The following is a 20686-nucleotide window of genomic DNA, read 5'->3' as shown; positions in this document are numbered from 1 at the left end:
ATTTGGTTGACTCTCAGGAATGGAGATCCTCAGGGGACCCTAATTAATAAAACGGTGTTAGAATCCGTACATTCTTCGGGTGTTCTGCTATTTGATGCATGTAAGGCGATATCAAGTGGTAGAAAACCGTGGAATGTATGTGGGGATCTTAGATGGGAGAGGACGTATGGGTCTAACGATAAATATATTTGTCCCAGTAGCAAAAATAAATATGTAAGTCCTAGATGCCCAAATAGAGATTATAACTTTTGCCCATATTGGTCTTGTGTGGGGTGGGCAACTTGGGGACAGACAGTAGACAAAGACATGATAGTGACTAAGTTGCCGACTAGCCCTTATTGTAAGTCTATGGAATGCAACCCAGTCCATATACTCATTAATAACCCCGACAAGTTCTTAGATAAGTATGGAAATTTATTTGGGTTTCAAATATACGGGACGGGTTTAGATCCTGGGACATTATTGTTTATAGGAATAGAGACTGATACGGTATCCTCCCAGACTCATCAAGTATACCATTCCTTTTACGAAGAGATGAGTATAGATAATAAGATCCCCCATAATGCTAAAAACCTGTTCATCGATTTAGCTGAAAGTATTGCCGGTAGTCTTAATGTTACCAACTGCTATGTGTGTGGAGGTACTAACATGGGAGACCAATGGCCTTGGGAAGCAAAGGAGGTAATGTCCGGTTCTGAGGCAGTTGACCAATTAATATCTACACAAGCCGATTATCATATGAGTGTTAGAGGTAAATCTGAGTGGAGATTAAAGACCTCCATCATAGGTTATGTTTGCATAGCAAGGAAAGGAATGATGTATAATACTTCTGTAGGAGAATTAACTTGTCTAGGGCAAAAAGCTTATGATGATGATACAAAGAATACAACTTGGTGGTCGGCTTCAAATGTCTCAGAACCATCTAACCCGTTTGCTAGATATGCCAATTTAAAGGATGTGTGGTTTTATCTATCCATCACATCTACCTGGAGAGCCCCAGCAAATTTGTACTGGATCTGTGGTAAGAAAGCCTATTCGGAGTTGCCACAGGACTGGGAAGGGGCATGTGTGTTGGGTATGCTCAAACCATCCTTCTTCTTGTTACCGATTGAAACAGGTGAGACTTTAGGTGTTAAAGTGTATGATGTGAATCATAGGAAGAAAAGGGGACCCATAGAGATAGGCGCCTGGGAAGATGATGAATGGCCTCCCCAGCGTATTATAGATTACTATGGGCCAGCCACGTGGGCTGAGGATGGTACCTTTGGTTATAGAACCCCTATTTATATGCTCAACCGTATTATAAGATTACAGGCGGTGGTTGAGATTATCACAAATGAGACATCACAAGCGCTCAATCTTCTAGCGAAGCATAATACCAGGATGAGGACAGCAGTGTACCAAAATAGATTAGCCTTGGATTACCTTTTGGCAGTAGAGGGAGGTGTATGTGGGAAGTTTAACCTGAGCAATTGCTGTCTTCAAATAGATGACGAAGGGCAAGCAATAGCTGAGCTTACTAGCCATATGGTTAAACTAGCGCATGTGCCTACTCAGGTATGGAAAGGGTACAATCCAAGTAGTTGGTTTGGTAGCTGGTATGAGTGGTTTGGAGGGCTTAAGGCAGTGGTAGGTGGAGTCCTACTGATTTTACTGTTGTGTCTACTCCTACCGTGTCTTATACCCTTAGTAGTTAGGTCTGTGCAAAGCCTGATAGGAAGTATAGCAGAGAGGAAGGCTGCTGCACAGATAATGGCGATATATAAGTATAAGGCTCTAGATCAGGGAGAACCAATGCAAGAAGATGAATGTTGAAGATTCACATCATAAGATAAGTCTGGTCTGGTTCATGGTAACCTGAGGTATATGCAAACCAAGGTTAAGTGATGCCTCAAGTAATTGTGAAATATCAGAGGCATCAAAGGGGGGAATGTGATGTAATTCCAGTAAAATACAAGTTTAGCAGGCTAAGATTGCCACAAGGCATATGTATGTATATGTGTTTGTAGTATCAGTTGGTTAATTACACGTAGCTAAGATACTGTCATCACTGTACTGACCAGGTGCAGGAATGTAAGAACTGGAATTACGCGTCCCTCTCCTTTGTATCAGATGAGCCACGTGGTTAGACCGGATGGATGAGTTTAGACTCTATTCATTAAATAGGTTAAGGGTATGTGTGGGTGTAGTTAATTGTGGGAGGAGCTACAGTGCTATATAAGGAATGTACTCTATGTATTCAGTACTCAGACTTTGCTGTATTTTGGTGACGCTAGTCCCTCTGAGTCCCGATCGGTGATCCAATAAAGAATCTCTTCCTTCCTGAAGAAACCTGTGTCCATCTCTCTGTGCTTGGCTTCCGTCAGTTTCTCCGGTATCAGAGGAACTGTTCCCTCCTACTCCCCTTTCTCTCAAACACATACTCATTCGGTCAAAACAATGCAACGTCCCGGTGACCTCTTTGAAAGCTTTTAGGTACCAATCGTGACACATGTACGAAGATTACACACTGCGGCTTCACAAGGAGCACTGACCACATGTCCACGAGAGAGAGGCAGCAGCCAGTACTAGCACACTGTGAATACCACATCAGATTAGACTATAAACAGCACTTTTTTTCATTAACATCATCGAAAGAACTACCACTTTCCCCCCCCAATATGAATACTGCTGCGGCAGCAAAACATATTTTCCTTCTGTTTATTATTAGTCTACTGAGTGGATCGTCTGTTGATGTCGATGCATGTTGTGCCAAATCTTTGTTGATGTAACATTTGGAGCTTTTCATGAGAATTTGCATTTTCAATGCTGTGTCTGCTGGGTTTCTGGATTCCTCACAGTTTCAGTATTTTTAGAAATAACCATGTGTTTTGCAAACATACACCTACGTGTCTGCTGTGTAATTTACACGCAAGAGTCCCACGTCCTCGGATATATATATAACGCAAACAGGTGCACCCATGGATAATTCTTTAATATCAGGATCAGTGTTTGTTTCATCCTCTGAGTGCGGGATTGTGGGTTAAATTACTATTGGTTATTATCTCCTGATCTCCATAGCTATCTAATCACAAAGGGACAAGCTGGCCGAAAACACTCTGTGAAATAAAGATTCACGAGAATCATCATCTTGCTGTATTCTCTAAGAACACCGAAGGGCAAGCTATGTCCATCTCAATGGGAAAACCCCCAGGGACATCCGGCAACTGTGACCTGCTCTGTCAGATACTACAGAGATAGAATTTCAGTCAGTAGAACAGAAGTGATGTACTTAGTACCATTTTTGCAAACCTAGTTTATAACGTCCTCTATGATATACTAAAATATAATTCGAAAATACTTCTTATATTGCGCACTAAGAATATCCTTTTGAGATAGAGTACTGGATTGTATATGTATGTATTTTTGCACCCCTCCCTGTCACAGGTGTCTCATTCCAGGGCCCTATTTAATCTTGCCCTGCAGAGAGTCCCAGGAGGAAGTATTTCCCAAGTAAGTGGATTGATCTCATAAGAGCAAGCATTAGGAGCTAGAGTAGGACCTGCCAAGAATGGGGTACATTGACGTTGGGCAGGCTTATGCAATGTATGATCATATAAAGTAACAAAACCCCCTAGATTAGGTGTTTTTAAACAAAACAATTACATTCTGTGAAACTTGAAATTGCTGTTAAGTCGATGATTGAGTGCGCTGGATCTTATTTTTATATATAAATAATTGTATTTTACCCATGCTTAGATAACTGGGAACTCTATTTTAGTCAGGTATGTCAGGGTTCAGGCTTACAGGATTATTTACTAAAGTGAGGACTTAATACAAATTTAAAGAAACACTCCAGGCACCATAACAACGTCATCAAAATTAAGTTGGTATGGTGCAACTAGATGCCGGGCACTTTCTTACCTGTTTACCTTTTTTATGAATGGGGAGCTACAGATTGACTTAGGGCAGTGTTCCCCAACCCAGTCCTCATGGACCAACAACAGTCCAGATTTTGCCAGTATCTACATTGCAATAAAACAGGGAAATACATAAATTCTGGACTGTTAGTGGTCCACGAGGACTGGGTTAGATCATCAGCTGGCTGTTCTAGCCAATCAGCTCCGCCCCTGTCTGGCGGCACTCTGCACTTCCTGAAAGTCAATTTCACAAACCGGATCCCACTGGGGGAATTGGAGATCCGGTGCGTGAGGCAACCTTTGGGGTAATGGTTTAACTATATAAATAATTAGCAGTTCCCAAAAGAAAAGAGATGGGGAATGCTACCTGGTATAGAAAGAAGAACAGAAAGTAATTTGTACTAGTAAATACACGGTCAATGAAAAGTTATAGTTACTGACCTGTCTAGTGATCACTTAAACTCCCAGATTTCAATGAAAAAATAGTAGGAGTAGAAAACTTGTTTAAAAAAAAATAAAATAAATAAAGTGGATAGTGGTGCAAATAAAGTGCACAGTGACATAATGTGCAGAAAAAGCTATACGCCATGGTTAAGCCCTGGACCAATACATCTGGTAGGCCCAACTGGTGTATTCGTTTATTTTTGTTTGCAAGTAATGATTCAACACCTTCAGGTAAGAGAGCACCTGGAGACCACCTTGCATCATAACAACTTCAATTCCATCAAGTTGTTATATTGCCTGGAGGGTTCCTTCATGGCCAAAGTAGCCAAAAATTCAGCTATTCTCCAGTGTCTGCTACAAATAATTTTTTATGGATCAGAACAGAAATTAAATGACTTTTAGAAGAACCTCACCTCGCTGTTTCTTAGAAACAAAACACACTCAAAGCAAAATTCAGAAATTGTGTTGCAAAGATTCCTTTTGTAACACTTCCATAATGTACCTAGTGGGGAAGGCTAGCATCCCTGCTAAGGTCATTGAAGGGGATGGTCAACAGCACACCTTACAAATGAATAAACAGAACAAGTATTTACTTGCCTGGAAAACTGCCTGAGTTTGGACTCTATGCTCCGATGCCTCATACACATCCTGGTAAGCGCAGAGCCCACTTCTCTCGTAGCACCTGGGAAGACAAGAAAAGAAAAAAAACTATAAATAGCACAATCTTACAAGATAAATCCAGCATGTTCTATAGCACAAAGGATGCTGGGTAAGCAAGATACATGGTTAATTGGTCACAAACCCAGTTCTTTTTTCATTCAGCAAAATATATGTAACAATGTCATACAATCACAGGTTCTGAGATATTACAATTACCGTAATCTATGCAAACAGAAAGAATGTTTGTATAATATTAAGAAACACTTCGCAATATATCCTGAAATGGAGAAGGACAGACTGTACTTATTTAGCAATATTAGTAGGTCATACACCTTTCTTAGAACTGCAAGATTATTAACATTTTTATCATTCCGTGCAGCTATTACAATACGGCAACTTGTAATTTTAAACGCAGCCACAGAGAGGCAGTGGTGCACCAGCTGTCAAACACTTCACAGTCTACATCCCCAACTAATTTACTGTAAAGATTAATTCTCTTGCATGTCCAAAGAATTAAATTGAGAAGACTTTTCAAAAGCCATACTATTTTGAATGTAAGAGGCTTTAAAAATAAATAACATTTTTCAAGATTCAGCCTCCTCTACAATTGCATACTGCATATTACAGTCGGTTATAAGGAAAAGACCAATAGAGACCAAACAAATCATATCCTGATGGTTGCACAAGCCTTGTATGAGTAGGTCATTTGGAATTCTGAGACCGTAGATTTGATAAAAAAAAAAAAAAAAATGAAGAATGCTGCAGCTGTTTAGAGAAAACGATTAAGTCACTAGTTAACTTTTTCACTGCCAGTGAGCTTCACAATGATGCAGAGAATTTGGGCATTGCAGACATTGCTGTAGCATTCAAAGAAGGAGAATTTGTTTGGGCTGTAACCGTCCAGCTAGGAAGGTTTTAGAGGGTGCACTTAGAAGGTCAAACTGTATCACTTTGCTTTACAAACAAAGGCCTGTGCCTTTGCACAGTGCTGCAGAATCGGACGACCCTTTAGATAATCTCAGGTTCTAAGAAAAAATGTCCAAAATGTTGTCTTGTGTGAGCAGATCCTGAAAAACCTGTGAAGCCTCCAGAGGATCTACTACGAAAACCAGAGTAATGTTTAGAAGATTAATGCCATTGGGGAGCGTAGTGGCACACTGTCCTAAAAGTGAAGCAAATCGCCATAGAAACCAATGGTATCCAAAAGAACATTTATTGGACACCATGACGACTGCTCCACTTCTAGAACCTTGTCTAGAGTTTCTGTTAGTGGCACTCTATAAATCTATCCACCAGTAAATGAGACATGAGAGTCCAACTGCTCAGGTTTGTGACAATGTCCAACTCCATTCTGATGGTATTACCAATAAAACCTGAACAGTTGCCCACTCTTTCCCACAAATATTGCGCTCAAGCCAAACAACACTCAATAAAACAACAACTGCCTCATACAACTCGATCCACAAACAATTTGATTGCTAGACTGACAGATATACTTTGGTCTGCAAATGTTGAGGACTTGGCTGCCATAATGCCCTGCTTGGAAAAATGTTCTGTTGAATTGACAATGCTGCCATACTTCGATCACTCTCCTCTGGAACATCACACTCAAACAGGTCCACCTCTTACTGGTCTTCATGAGAGAGCCAGTCTAGCTTAAATAATGTTAATCGTCCACCAAGCCAGGCAATCCACGGATATATGGCCAATTCACACAATGATTTCGTTTCTGTACTGTACATTTATTGATCGTGCCAAAACCCTGTAAGATAATATTCAGAGTTCTAAAATGTCACGGGGGAATATTTCTCATTACTGAAATGTTTGTTTTTTTTCCCCAAATTATTTCCTGGACAAATAATTAATTTTTAATGTTTTATTTAAGCCGCAATGCTTCGCAGTGGCTGCCTAGGGCAAAGTAAATGCAAAATCTCTTGGTTGTTCAATAGCCGTAAATCAGTCAACGCTGCATGTTATTTATTTGCCCTAAACAACTATTCATTCCTGAACATTTCCTTACAGGATTTACAGTTTCTTCTAACAGCAGTAAATGCCAAAATCCGGCCACCAGTATCCTACAGACTTTGGCAATGTACGGCATCAGGGAGGTTTAGTATAGATTGAAAGCTTTTTCAAACAGACTGTTTTCTTCTGCATTGCCTTCCTTATGCATCAGTGGTTTATACTTTTATCTTTATTACCATTATTTTTTATACTTTACATACCGCAGAATAATTATAACCATCATAAAAATGCACAAATACAGTGACATGTACAGAAATATATATTGTTATAGTTGTTAACTGACATATGCGTATATAGGTTCGCTTAAAGGGACATTGTAGGCACTATAAACATTTCATCTCTTTAAATTAGTTATAGTACCTGGAGTCCCCTCACACTGTCTCTCCATTCAGTGTTAAACCCTTTTCAAGCAGTTTAAAACTAAATAAGGGTCCATGGCTTCCCATAACCCCGCCCCACTGAAGGTGTAGCTAAGGCAGTCATTACACACTTCCTTCTAGCCGTACCAATTCATATCTAAATGAGCACTGTGACTGACTGAGAGTGTCAGCTCACTCAATCCAGCCAAAGTCACTTTAATGAGATGAAGTAGTTGCCGAGCCTACAGACCAAAATCAGCATCTTGTCACAAAGATACGTTTTTGAAAAAGTAAATAGTAATTTGATAAATGTATTTAATTCTTACGGTCACCACTTTTTGGATTTTTTTAAAGTATATTTAAAGGGAAAAGGGCATACTTCAATGCCAATACTTTCATGCCAATATGTGTGTATATCAGTACAATGTAGCAGATTGCAAGGCACGTAGGAGTAAATCACTATAAAAGGAACGGCATATTTAAAATCTGATAAGCAGAGTTAAAAAAAGTTCTGCACATTTTTTTTTTTTTTAACTTGGCCAAAGATATGAAACTTCCTTGTTGATTCATCATAAGATGAAAAGGACACAACCATCTCTTTTTTCTAATACAGCCCTAAAGTATTCTCTTCTGATAAAATCAGAAATTCTGATGCAGCTAGATAGCTTTAGTAGTTAACAATGTCCAGGCCCCTGTCAGATTACAGTGAAAAGGAATTAAAACACACCTTTTCTCCCATAGGAAAGCATTGTGAGGCTATTGTGCATGCGTGGCGAAATGCCGAGCAGGGCCAATCAATCACCATCTCCTTATGATATGCATTGAATCTATGGGGAGTGTTCAGCAGCTCCATGCAGACCGTTGATATGCTGTACGCATTGCAGCACTGAACATAGGTGCTGTACACATTGCAGCACTGAAATAGGAAGCACCTCTAGTGGTAGTCTGAGTGACTGCCACTAGAGGTGTTACTAGGCAGCAAAGTAAACACTGCCTTTAAAAAAAAAAAAAAAAAAAAGCCTATAGAGACAGGTTATAGACACCATAAATACTACATTAAGCTGTTGTAGTTCTGAAGACTGTGGTGTTCATTTTAGTTGGTTAGGGAGTCCATTTAACATTAGCTCTGAAAATGGCAGCGAAGACAGGATATCGTTTGGTACTTAAACAGTTAAAATTGCACTTTCGTTTATCAGACAAGCGGAGGCTATTAAAGCATTACAATGTTATTTAAAATCTGTCTCTGGTTGGTAGAAAGGCCTCAGTAGGCAGCTGATAGACTTGCAGTGTACTGTATTAAGCAGGTGGAGAGCAGACAGAGAGAAGCCACTCTGTAGGCCAAATCCTGGAAGAAGAATTCTGTTGGCTCCATTTAAAAGCCATCACTCCACTCCATTTACAGGATAACAGAGTGAGACGTACACAGAGTCATGGCGATTACAATGAACTCAGTCATTTACCAGCCGGACTCTTTTACCTTTACGCATATGGCTGGTTTTTAAAATGAAACATTACCGTGTAAAAGCTGGAAATGGCAGCTTAACTGATTCTCAGAGTCATTACGGGACATCAGGGAGTTTAAAGATTGCTTTTTAACTGAAAGATAGATATGATATGAACACAATTTTGTTATCAACCATGCGCGGAAAACATGACCCTTCCCATCAAGATGGGTGCTGTGCCTCTCAGCAGCTTTTAGAGAGATATGGTGGTTCTGTCACCAGTTTGTTTTGTGGGCATATTTTCTTTCCCTTTGAGCAGGATGGGGGTAAGTACTGTAGAACAATACTTAAAAATTCCACTTGTCTTCCGTCCAGGCGACATGGACTCTCCAGTTCCTGTGAGGCTCCTCGGCACTGCTGGAAGGCAGCAGCCTATTAACAGTACAGCTGATCTCAGTTCCCACAAAGAATGGAATTATACAACAAGATATGCCCCAGCAGCCTAAAAACTCTACTACCAAGGCCTTTCACCCAGCTTAGGCACCAAGTAATAGGTCAAAAGCTGCAAGAAGCAGGCTGAGAGATTTGTTGGGGGGAGAGATCACAAGTAAGTTTCTCTCTCCTCCTCACAAGTGTGTGCAGTGAAACTTAAGACGATAAGTGTTAACAAAAGTAGAGTTGACATTGTATTGGCCCCCTAAATTCGTGGTGATTAACGTTTCAATCTACAGTCATGTTACAAGAGGACCTCACGAGTTCTGTTATGCTGTCTATTCCCAGTGATGACAAAATAGGGGCTTCGATGTGGCACGTGAATTTTGGCTAGTAGCGTAAGAGTTCAAAGTTTAAGCCGAGCTGTGGATCGTAGGAGATAGATCTGCAGGCATAGTGAGACCTATCCCTATAAATGTACCAGTATATTAAATATACAAAAGCACATATATTTATGTACACATGGCAGCGTGGCACTCTGTACCAATGAGAACACAACATATATAAGATCGTATGGATCCTTTCAAATGGCAAAAACCAGAATTTAAAACACAAGAAATGAGAAAAGCATTTTTTTCACATAACCTACATATTCAGAATTGCAGATTTGCTGAGAAACCAAAGCAGAGCAGCCACAAGAGAGAACATGTCTGGTTTTGCTAAATGACAGTCGGACGGAACGATTCTATAAATGTGCAGGATATGGGCGTCCTCATTCATACAATTATAGACCCATCGACTGCACAATAGTAATTTGGTATAAAGGGTCTGTTTGATGCACATACGGTCAAGGTCACATTCAGGACGCGTGCTGGCTGCAACAGAAATATTTACAGAGATGATGCAACTTTACAGAGAAATAGATTAAATATTTAACAAATTGAGAACAGAAGTTGGGCAACTAGCAGGGGGTAGTTTGACAAGGCTGTCACATTCCAAGAGATAAATTAATTTGCTGCTACCTAAAAAAAAAAAAAAAAAAAAAAACAGGACGTCAAGAACATGACTTAGGATCAACACTAAAACTAAACAATGGCGATCGTAGGTGGTCGCGGCTAGAAAGTTATTAATTGTGATGCAAAGTAGTTTAGTTAACAAGAGGACGTGTATAAAACGGTTTTATCTTCTACATGTCTTTTTACCTTTATTAAACCTCTAAAGTTTTTTTACTAAGTTGCACATTTAATACAAATTTGCAAACACAGTGCCATGAAAACTTAGAAAAATAAATAAATAAAACACGTATGACTGAGCTTTGGCACTGCATGTCTTTTGAGACATGAAGAAGCTGTAGTGATTCTGGGGACTATAATGTCCCTTTAAGTGTTCTTTTAATAGCTCAAGGAGATTTGGGGGATTTCATTTAACACCAAAAAGAAACTGATCTCAAAATAAATTGCTGTAAAAGTTAGCATTTTTCTAAAGAGTAACTAAGAAAGAAGAAATGAACTTTTTAAACGATCTACGGTACCTTCTTCAGCCATTAAAAAAAAAAAAAAAACTAAAAACTTAAATAGAAACTGATCACATATCTGAAAATTACACCATTGGATAAAACACCGAAAATCACCCACAACTTGTGCTAACCAATTTTTAAAGTAATTCTCAATATTCTTTTAAATCTCTATCAATCACAATCCAGAGAGTCATGGCACGCACTGCATTGGAAGATGGGAAACGAGAAATATTGTGTCGATTTCTCCTTTCCTTTCTGTGCCATCTCTATGCTGACTTACAGGTGCAAAGCACAAAGCTTATAACAATGATTGACAGAGAGCCAAGATGGAGTCACCCAGTTTCAGGATAGAGGGAAGTACAGCAGTGTGAATTTCCACATTTTATTGTAATTTTTCAGACCTCACAAATGCATATTTATTAAATAAAGTAACACGTCAACAAAATTTGAAAGAATCCTGGGATGTGATGAATTCCCTTTAAGGAAATCCTACTTCTCTGTAACATTACCTATAATGGAAAACAATAAAACAATAGAAAACAATAACTGAAAACCGAATTTGTTTCATGCAGACAATCCTAAACAAGAGGATGTCTTCTCAGATTTATTATTTTTTGTTATCCCCGCCATTCCCCTTTTTGCTGAATAGACTGTATTGAAATCGTCTAAATGCTCCTGTAGAGCAGATTCATGGATACTACTGTAAGAGCTTTCATGGTGCCTTGGCTTAATCGTTTGCTATAGAACACTGCAGAAGAATGATAGGAGGAGGAGATTCTGTCAAGACCTCATCTATGAGGGAGCTTGTTCACTTGGTATCAATGAAATTGGGCCCCGATGAAAATGTGCAGCTGCATTGTCCGAGCAGTCTCGAATAACATCAAGCTTTGAGCTACAATCGACCTCTTTTCACCACCCTCAGATTCGCTCTCTTGTATAGACATCCACAAAAATTTTTTTTTTTTTTAAATCATGGGGATTAATGGCATAGCCCTTGGGCAATTTTATTTCATTTGAATTGGTTGCACATCAGGAAAATTAATTTTAATGTCTCTGAAGGCAGTAAAGACCCCAATTCCTTCCTGCGAAGTTTGCACTGAATACCTTAAAAATATACAGCTTATTATTTCATATGTAAAAGTGGGAACTTGGCAAGAGCTATAAGGTTGAAAATGCATGTCATTTTTCATTTTTTATCAGTTATACTATAAAAGAAAAAAAAAATCCTAGAGATGGCGAATAAGGTGTAAAAAGAGTAAAGGCAATAAATTAACAATAAATAAATAAAAACAACAACCATCGAATCAAAGCTGTGATGTCAAAGTACAGTTCTCCAAAGTCCATGGATTTCCAGGATAAGTGACACTAGGTTAATTGGATCTTCAAGGAATTCTAAAACGTCAGAAATCCCACTGTCTGATAGAATTAAAGCCCTAACAGAAAGCATTTAAATACAGTATATTATGGATAGTTTGCTTAAAATGTTTTCGTTTTTTCTCTCTAACAATAAATACTATTTAGTTGAGAAGATTCCATAATTAATTTAGTAATAAGGTAGTAGGTGATGCGTGTCCAGGATGAACCAAGAAAAAATAAACAAACATTTTTGCCATCTTTTTACCCCGAGGGCAGTATATGAACATTTTAAGCACTTGGGACAATAGAATAATTTGCCTCTTTTATATCTGAGTAAGAAACCCTTTGTGTGCTTGCATATTAAATTAGCTCTAGTGTTTTGTGCTAATGAAAAGCCAAGTTAAATCATAGACATCTGAGAGCATATTAAACTATTAATGAAAAGCGCTTTCATTATGAGTCATTATACGGCACACATCAGAAGAGGAAGGTTTAACAAGCTGCGGTGCTAGCCGGGTGAATACTTTAGTTACATTTCAAATAATTCATAAACTAATTCACTTGGGTAAAGTATCATAGGGTAGTTGAAGTTGCAGGGAAAAAAAAAAACAATGCAATATTGGCAAACTAGGCTTGCGTGGAGTGAAGAGGCCTGCGACAATATGGGTAAGAACTAATTTACATCTGTTCAGTTCCTCTCTGGAGATTAACACTTTGAGGACACAGCTTCAGATGTAAAAAGCCAGGTTGACGGAAATTTTCTGTCATGTGTCCTTAAGGGGTTAAGCTGTATTCGAGATCTCACCATCTCTGGTCATCTCTGCTCATATTAGAGCTTATAGTAAAAGAAGGAACAATCCAGACACCCGCATATATACAAGGAACACCAAAATCTCCCAACATTTCTAATGAGGGGATGGCCAGGGGGCAGGTGACATTTTAGGTGATTTGCTAATTGTTTATTCAAGTAAAATGTCATTTAGAATAAGAACAATGTATCTTATTTACACAGACTGATTTCTAAACACATTTATTGTAGTTTAAAGACACATTACTGGGAGTATTATTGCTGTGGAGCTCTGTCATGCACTCAGGCACACCGACAATAGAAAAGATGGACATTAGGATAGAAAAGAGTGACAGAGAGATTTTGACACAAAAATAGGGACTGTCCCTCATACACAGGGACACTTGAGAGGTATGTACACCTGTTTCTGGAACAACCACAGGCTCATTAAAAGAAAAACAGGGCATGTAATCTTTGCTATTGTATTGGGTCTGAAGAGCTGATTTTGAAAAACCTCTTGAACTCAACTCTTGTCACAGATAAGCTATTTTAGTCTAATTATTGCAATTTGGTTTTTTTAATCACTCCAGCTTAGAGTTTTGTTACTAACCACCATATGTTGTGGTCTATATCACCCACAATGCTGAGCAAACAGATCTTAATGGCTGCAAGGCTGACTGAGTATTATGAGACTTGTATTTAGTAAAATCTGAAATTGAGAGATTGTCAGAATCTATTTTGCGTTCCTTAATTCCAGTGCTTCATACTGTACACTTTCCTCTCCCCGATTCAGAGCTTCGCCATGTACTCGATGAGAAATATAATGCTCATACAAATCTAGCAAACACACCAAATTCTTCAATCCTTCCACAGCTCGGCTCTAATAGGCAAGGTTCAGCTGTGTACACAGTGTATGTAATAAGAGCGGGCAGCAACAGCCTCCCTGTAAGACAGGACATGACACCCTATTTGCCAAACCTACAGTAAACTAATCACAACTGTCTAAGAGAGCCGAGCCATCTTCTAAACATTTCACACGGAGGCGATCACTACTGCGACATTCTGAATTCCCAGCCATCTTCCTGAAAGGACGTAACATGAGGGCTTAAAACCATCAAACTGACACTATTGGAGCTGCAGCTAGACTACAAGCATCGTTTATTTTTATTTGAACTATTAACTTTTAAATCCACCACTTTTTTGGGTTTTTTTTTTTATTTGTTTCCGTAAAGCGCTTCCAAAAATTAGACATTTGTTTGTGTCTTATAAAAAATAAAACAGAACAAAAAAGTTATATTTTTGAATTGCACAGATTACGAAAACAAAAACATCCAATAGATTTTTATATTACAAAAAAAAAAAAGAAAACACACAACAATCCTACTATCCAGTTCAATTGTCAGCCCGTCAAACAAAACGAACAAAGCTTTAAAAGGTTTAAACCTGCAGCTATATCTTGGGTTGGGCTGCCGCACGCAATTGGCATGAAAATAAATCTGCTAAAATCGGAATTCAAGCATATGCTACTCTGACCATGTCTAACGCATGGATTACTCTATGGGTTTATCCAATCACTTGCCTGTTTAAGTAGTTCATGCCTTTTTTCCCTGCGGCAAATTCATTACATTACCAACTGGAGCATTCTGTCTGTTTGGATGCAAAATATGCAATACCATAAATCCAACCATACACATCTGCAGTTAGAGTGGCAGGTAGAATTCATTAAAATGATCTCTCATTAAGCCAGTTACTCATCGTTTTGTCAACATTTAATCCCTCGACAGGGGCGTCCAGGGCTACATTGTTACGCTCATATTCATATTGGCAACATAATCCTTGGGGATGCACACTGTTTAAACTCAACATACAAGTAAACACAGTCTGTCATTCTGGGAGAAGAGGTGATGAGGGGATGGCACAATTAAGCTTACAAGTATCCCGCTGGCAATCAAAAATGTAGGTTTGCAATGAACCCGTCTTTGAGATACCTAGATAAGTAGGCTTCGAGGTCTCCAGATAAATATGTTGGCGCTTTATAAACACCAGTATTAAAAAATAAATAGCATATTTTAAACGGTGGCATTGTAATATTAACACTATTTTACCATCAAAAATAGACCTTTGACTCATATATATCCTTGTCCTCTTCCATGATACATAGGCTCATTTATCAAAAGGAAAATTGGAAAAATTCCGCAGGAAAGTTTCATCTTTGGAGTAGCCCGCAAATATACTCCATTTGTTGCCATAGTAACTGCTCAGCTTAGCACACTGGCCAATAATCGAGCGAACATACTGATTTACAAAAATCTCTGGACTGCAGCTCATGTGACATTTAGGCAGTCACTATCTATTAGAGAAGATTCAGTTTTTCTGCAGTAAATAATGAGATTGCTCTCTGTGACATGCAAAATGCTGTATATTCTAAGTATAAAAGTCAGGTCATGCAAGAGGAATACAAATCTTTTAAAATGGTTGCATTATTTTACAAAATAAAAAAAATTTGTGAGAAGAAGGTAACACTGCGTTTTATAGTTTGGCAATTAATGCTAGGTTTTTCAGGGAATCTTTAAGAAAAATTTTAACGAAACTAAAAAATCTAGACATTAACACGTCCACTTTCACCGGTCGGCATAAAAAACGGACAAATGGGATATGTGGACCAACAGTTGCTGCTGGAATGCCCTGCACTGACTTTTACATGCTTGTCAGCATTCAAGGAGCTTCCAAATATTTAGCTTGGATTTTTAAGGACAGCAGAAATTCCACTTGTTGCCCAATAATTCAAATTAATCTTCGTATAAACAGAAACTGGCAGCAGGCAGCATAAAACAGACTTTTTGTATCAGAGGTCAAATTCATGAGTGGTGAAAGTTTCCATGTGTAAGTGGAGACATTACTGTACAATGCACAGCAGGCCTGATTAAAGGGACAGTACAGGCACCCAGGTCACTTAATCTCAGTGGAGCGGTCATGTGCCATGTCATTTCTTTCCCCCTCCTCCCCCCCCCCCTGCCCTCCATTTTAACTCTGCAAGTCAATACATTTCCTTTCTTATTGCAAGGTTTAAATGCCTCTAGTTACGGTTAGAGAGACTTCCTCTGAAATCGAGTAGATCTTGACCATTTTTACTTGAGTTGGTGTGAGATTAAGAAATGCTAATAGCTACCAGTAAGCTACCGCTTTGCAGAGTTCAATGCAGTTATGGTTGTGAATATGTGTCTGTATAGGCATGTTGAGATGCTACATGCACACCTGCAACATTCAATATGCCTTCAGTTATATTGTATATACATTCATGTGTGTAGATGACTATCCTATATACAGTAATTAATGGCCACTGGAGTGTTCCAAATACGTGTGGAGGTAGCGTTCTCTGTATCCGCATTATCCAGCTAATAAACGGATGTAATTATTAGGCCCAGGGACATTTCAGGCCCACTAAGTTCCTAATCCGGAACTAGATGCATGTCTTGTCTCTCCGCTCTGCCACAGAAAGTTAAAATGCAATGACACAGCACTATAAACACCAGTACACTGTATACATTGTATTTCCAAACACAGGACCCCCCGCGTGCTGACAGTATACATCTAGCATGAGCAGCCTGAACTAATGTAATGTCTGATCACTGATAAATATTATTTAAAAAGCCCTTAAATGGATCCAATAGGATTACACATTTTAAACTAGGCATGAAATTAAAATATATAGTTATAAATTGGTGTTTGCAGACTAATGGGATCTGGGTGTCAGCTGGGGTTGGATATATTATCATCTTGGTGGATAAATGGTAAGTAATATAAATAATGTGCCCCGAGATCGGTGAACACACACAAACACACACACATTGACCACAAAGGGAGTTTAACTCACTGAACTCTGACCTGTAGCAAACGGAAGTCCAAATGACAAAATCAAGGCCAATATCTGCAACCTACAAAAATTGTCCAGAGCAGCTGTAACCATAGTCTGGTTATTGTAGCTCAAACTCTGTCGTCATTACGTTTTGAATTCAATAAAGAGTTTAGTACATATCTAATAATCTTCATCTATTTAACCCTTCAAACACACGTGTAAAGAACAATTCAACGGACAGCACTCAAAGAATGAACAGAATTCTCAGATGTGACTTTTTAAAGGACCTCACATTTTACATTGGTTACACACTTACCTAACAAATACATTAACACTATGCAACAGACATAAGAAAATGTATAATTTTCCCTTTGCAACAAACATTAACCTTAAAGGATCTCTTCCGCGATCAGAAACCGCCATCCAAAGGCAAATCCCATGATGAGAATCCTTTGAGTAGTGTTTATTGGTCAATCTAAATGGGGGATAATTGCCTTGACTACCACTGGATTATCTACCCTAGACCAATCCATTTTGAAGACCACTGCCCACTCATCTTTCACCTTCATCTTCATTCATCCAAAGCAATTAAGAATAAGTTTACCTTCACATTTTCACTCCATAAGACTGCTGCCTTTTCAGGGTTTAGTCTGTATTTTTAAAAATTCATGAACAAAACCCCAATTCTGCCCCTCTATGCATGACCAAAGCATCCTATTATTGAATCGCCTGACACATGCCATTTGACATTTCTGTAACTCAGGGCCAAACAATCTCATACTTTTGGCTTTGGCATTTTTTTCTCATATTTGTGCTAGTTTTTAATTGATCTGTATTTTAATTTACGTTTAGCTCAAGGAGCATGACCATACATTTTGTCCCTCCCAACCCACAGTGTTCCCTTTTTGCTCCAACCGTACTGCTGTACGCACGTGAGGTCCCCTTTTTGCTCCAACCATACTGCTGTACGCACGTGAGGTCCCCTTTTTGCTCCAACCGTACTGCTGTACGCACGTGAGGTCCCCTTTTTGCTCCAACCATACTGCTGTACGCACGTGAGGTCCCCTTTTTGCTCCAACCGTACTGCTGTACGCACGTGATGTCCCCTTTTTGCTCCAACCATACTGCTGTACGCACGTGATGTCCCCTTTTTGCTCCAACCATACTGCTGTACGCACGTGAGGTCCCCTTTTTGCGCCAACCATACTGCTGTACGCACGTGAGGTCCCCTTTTTGCTCCAACCGTACTGCTGTACGCACGTGATGTCATCAGTGTTCTAACAGTTGTGATTAAGCTATTTTACTGTAGAAAATCCGAGCTGTGCTTGTAAAGCTCTGCTTATGGACTAACCCTTTAACTAAAACATTGTATTGTCTTTACTTAATATTCTAATACACACATTTTATATTCCTCGGGTTTGACTACCCCTATGTTTCTCAAAACCTACTATATCGTTTTTATTTCTGTCAGACTAAGTTTTATGATTCAATTTGCTAAATGTATGTAGCTCTGCACAATTTGTTGGCATTGCATCAATGGTAGCAATAAAACCTAAAACTTGTTCTAACATGCTGCCAATATCTGCAGCCTTGAATTAAAGAGCCACCTATAAATAGAGGAAAATACACAAACATTTTTTGTTGGTTAAATGATTTCTAGAACCAGTAAAATTAAAGGTCCAATTAGTTTATCAACTCAAAAAGTAAACAGGGAATCTAATTACGGTAACAAAACCACATTTCAGATAATGAAATAGCTAGGCTCAGATACACATCTCCGCATAAATCCCATCATGGGACAGCTAATAAATGGAATACTCTCACTAGGTCAATGTCTTGGACTCGTACTAGTTACAGACTATTAACTGCTGACTTTTGCTAAACATATATTTGGAAATATACCGTAGATTATCCATTAAAAACTTTTTTTCTAGAATCTAGTGATACACTTATACTCATCTTATCACTTATACGATCTTCTAAAAATCTAAAAAGATGGCAAAGACAAATTCGATGGAGAAAACAAGGTCAACACATGACAAGGCTACAACGTCAACATCAATCGTAAATCATCAATGGAATCTGGACAATGTGGTTCTCTAGTTTGTTTGTTAAGTCACATTTTTTTTTGTTTGTTTTTTAAATCTCTGTTTTAGCTCAGGTGGTTTCATGAGTGGCTCAGCCGTTCTCACTAAGACACCTGTACACCGACAGGTATATTCTCAAATCCTGTACACCAGTAGGGATATCCTAAAAATTCCAACCTCCATTTGGGTCCTGATGGTAATTGTACAGAACATCCAGGTCATGGGGTGCAGCTCGAAAAATGCTATGTTGGGTTTTAAGCGGTTTAAGAAGGGCTTCATTCTTTGTAGAGATTTTTTTTTTAATGAAGGAAGAAATACTAACATAAAAGGTCTGCTGGGAGAATTGGTTATTGGGCGTAACTAGAACTTCGTGGTTTTCAATATGATGGTAAGTTAGAGTAATGTATTATTTGCAGATATACTTTAGGGAAACATCAACGATGGATACAGCGTCTGCTGGAAAAGCTTTACCTGAGAACACTGTTTTAACTAGAAGTTAGTGGCTTTCAGTGCAAGATGCTAATGTAGGTCTCAAGCAGCACATACCATATTCTTTGCAGATATAATCTATGGGGACATGTTTACAGTGATGGACACAGAACCTGCATCCTTGGATTGGTTATGTCCAGTGTTCTACAACCTTGGTTTGCAGATTGCCTTTAAAAAAAAAAGCATGATTACACAGCATGTGTGTACAAAGTAAAGATTTGACATGCTACCAAGCCAGGAGAAATGATAATCAGTTCCGATTTCTAGTACTATTACCATCATTAAACTGATTATAGCGTTCTTGTCTGAAAGACGTAGTCATCTCCGTGGTGGAACAATAAAGAAATCAATATCACGGACACAATAACAGGTGCTCAAATAGGTGTTGCCTCTAAACGAGACAAAGCAAGTCATACTGGAAAAACTAAGTGATCTTCAGGCGTGGTCCTCTGCAGATGTACTTTATACATCCTGAAAAAAAAGACAAAAACACTGTTGTACCCACGGTGACCTATTAAAAAAAAATGGAATCTTATGTTGAATAATCAGTTAAGTAATAATAGTGATCAGCGTATCTAGGAAATTACTAAGGCAGAAAAGAGGCTGGCAAACCTTTTTTTTTATACACTTCAAGTAAGAAGCTTTGTCTGCAAACGGATTCACCTTTTTGTACATGCAAGGTATATATACTGCAATAACCCCGGAAATGCTCACTGCTCCACAGGAACAGAAACAAGACAATATTTCTGACAGCTGGCCCAAGAGAGATTTCATTTGCCTGAAAGCATTTAACAATTACTTTTACATGGGGATACAAGCTTCCCAGAGCGTGCCCGTTCAAGCGTTCTTTTATCAAGCCAACAAGGCGCAGGTCAGTAGTGGCTTCCATTAAGGCGTCTGATGTCCTTAAGGAAAATTGCACAGAATGATGTGGCCTATATTCTGCTGCTAATCATTCCTTACTGGCAATGCACTGCAGAGTGCAGATATCCATCTAAAGACTACAACTACACGCAATATTGGAAATCAACTCTCTGACCCATTTTGGCAACAATATGGTTAAAGAGAATTTAACGGCAGAAGAAATCTGACAACTTACACATAACACTTCACATTGTTACCAAGGTAACATTTTTACAAAAAAAGACAAATATACTCTCCAACCCCTGTACAGTTTAAGAGACTATATTTCACGTGTTTTTCGGTGCAGTCTTTAGCTTTGATTCCAAAATCAGGCTGTAGGGCAATTTGACTTGAGTTGCAGAGATGCGGGAGTGGGTACGACTTTTCGTATTAGAATTATCTTTACGGTTCTGGTTTGTTTCTAAGAGAGA

General features: G+C 38.8%; 1 protein-coding gene across 3 annotated transcripts in view; it reads right to left on the bottom strand.

Annotated features, from left to right (window-relative positions):
* The window catches only part of MTSS1 (MTSS I-BAR domain containing 1), a 172584-nt gene that overhangs the window by 49467 nt on the left and 102431 nt on the right, over positions 1 to 20686 (bottom strand). For all 3 annotated transcript variants that reach the window (XM_063451082.1, XM_063451084.1, XM_063451083.1), the window contains exon 4: positions 4941 to 5025. In XM_063451082.1, the coding sequence (XP_063307152.1) occupies positions 4941 to 5025 (85 nt within the window). The remainder of the gene's footprint in view (positions 1 to 4940; positions 5026 to 20686) is intronic.

This window comes from Pelobates fuscus, chromosome 4, assembly GCF_036172605.1.
Source record: "Pelobates fuscus isolate aPelFus1 chromosome 4, aPelFus1.pri, whole genome shotgun sequence".
In the NCBI taxonomy this organism is placed as follows: domain Eukaryota; kingdom Metazoa; phylum Chordata; class Amphibia; order Anura; family Pelobatidae; genus Pelobates; species Pelobates fuscus.
The sequence above is the reverse complement of the archived record's forward strand: the minus strand, read 5'-3'. Positions and strand labels throughout refer to the sequence as shown.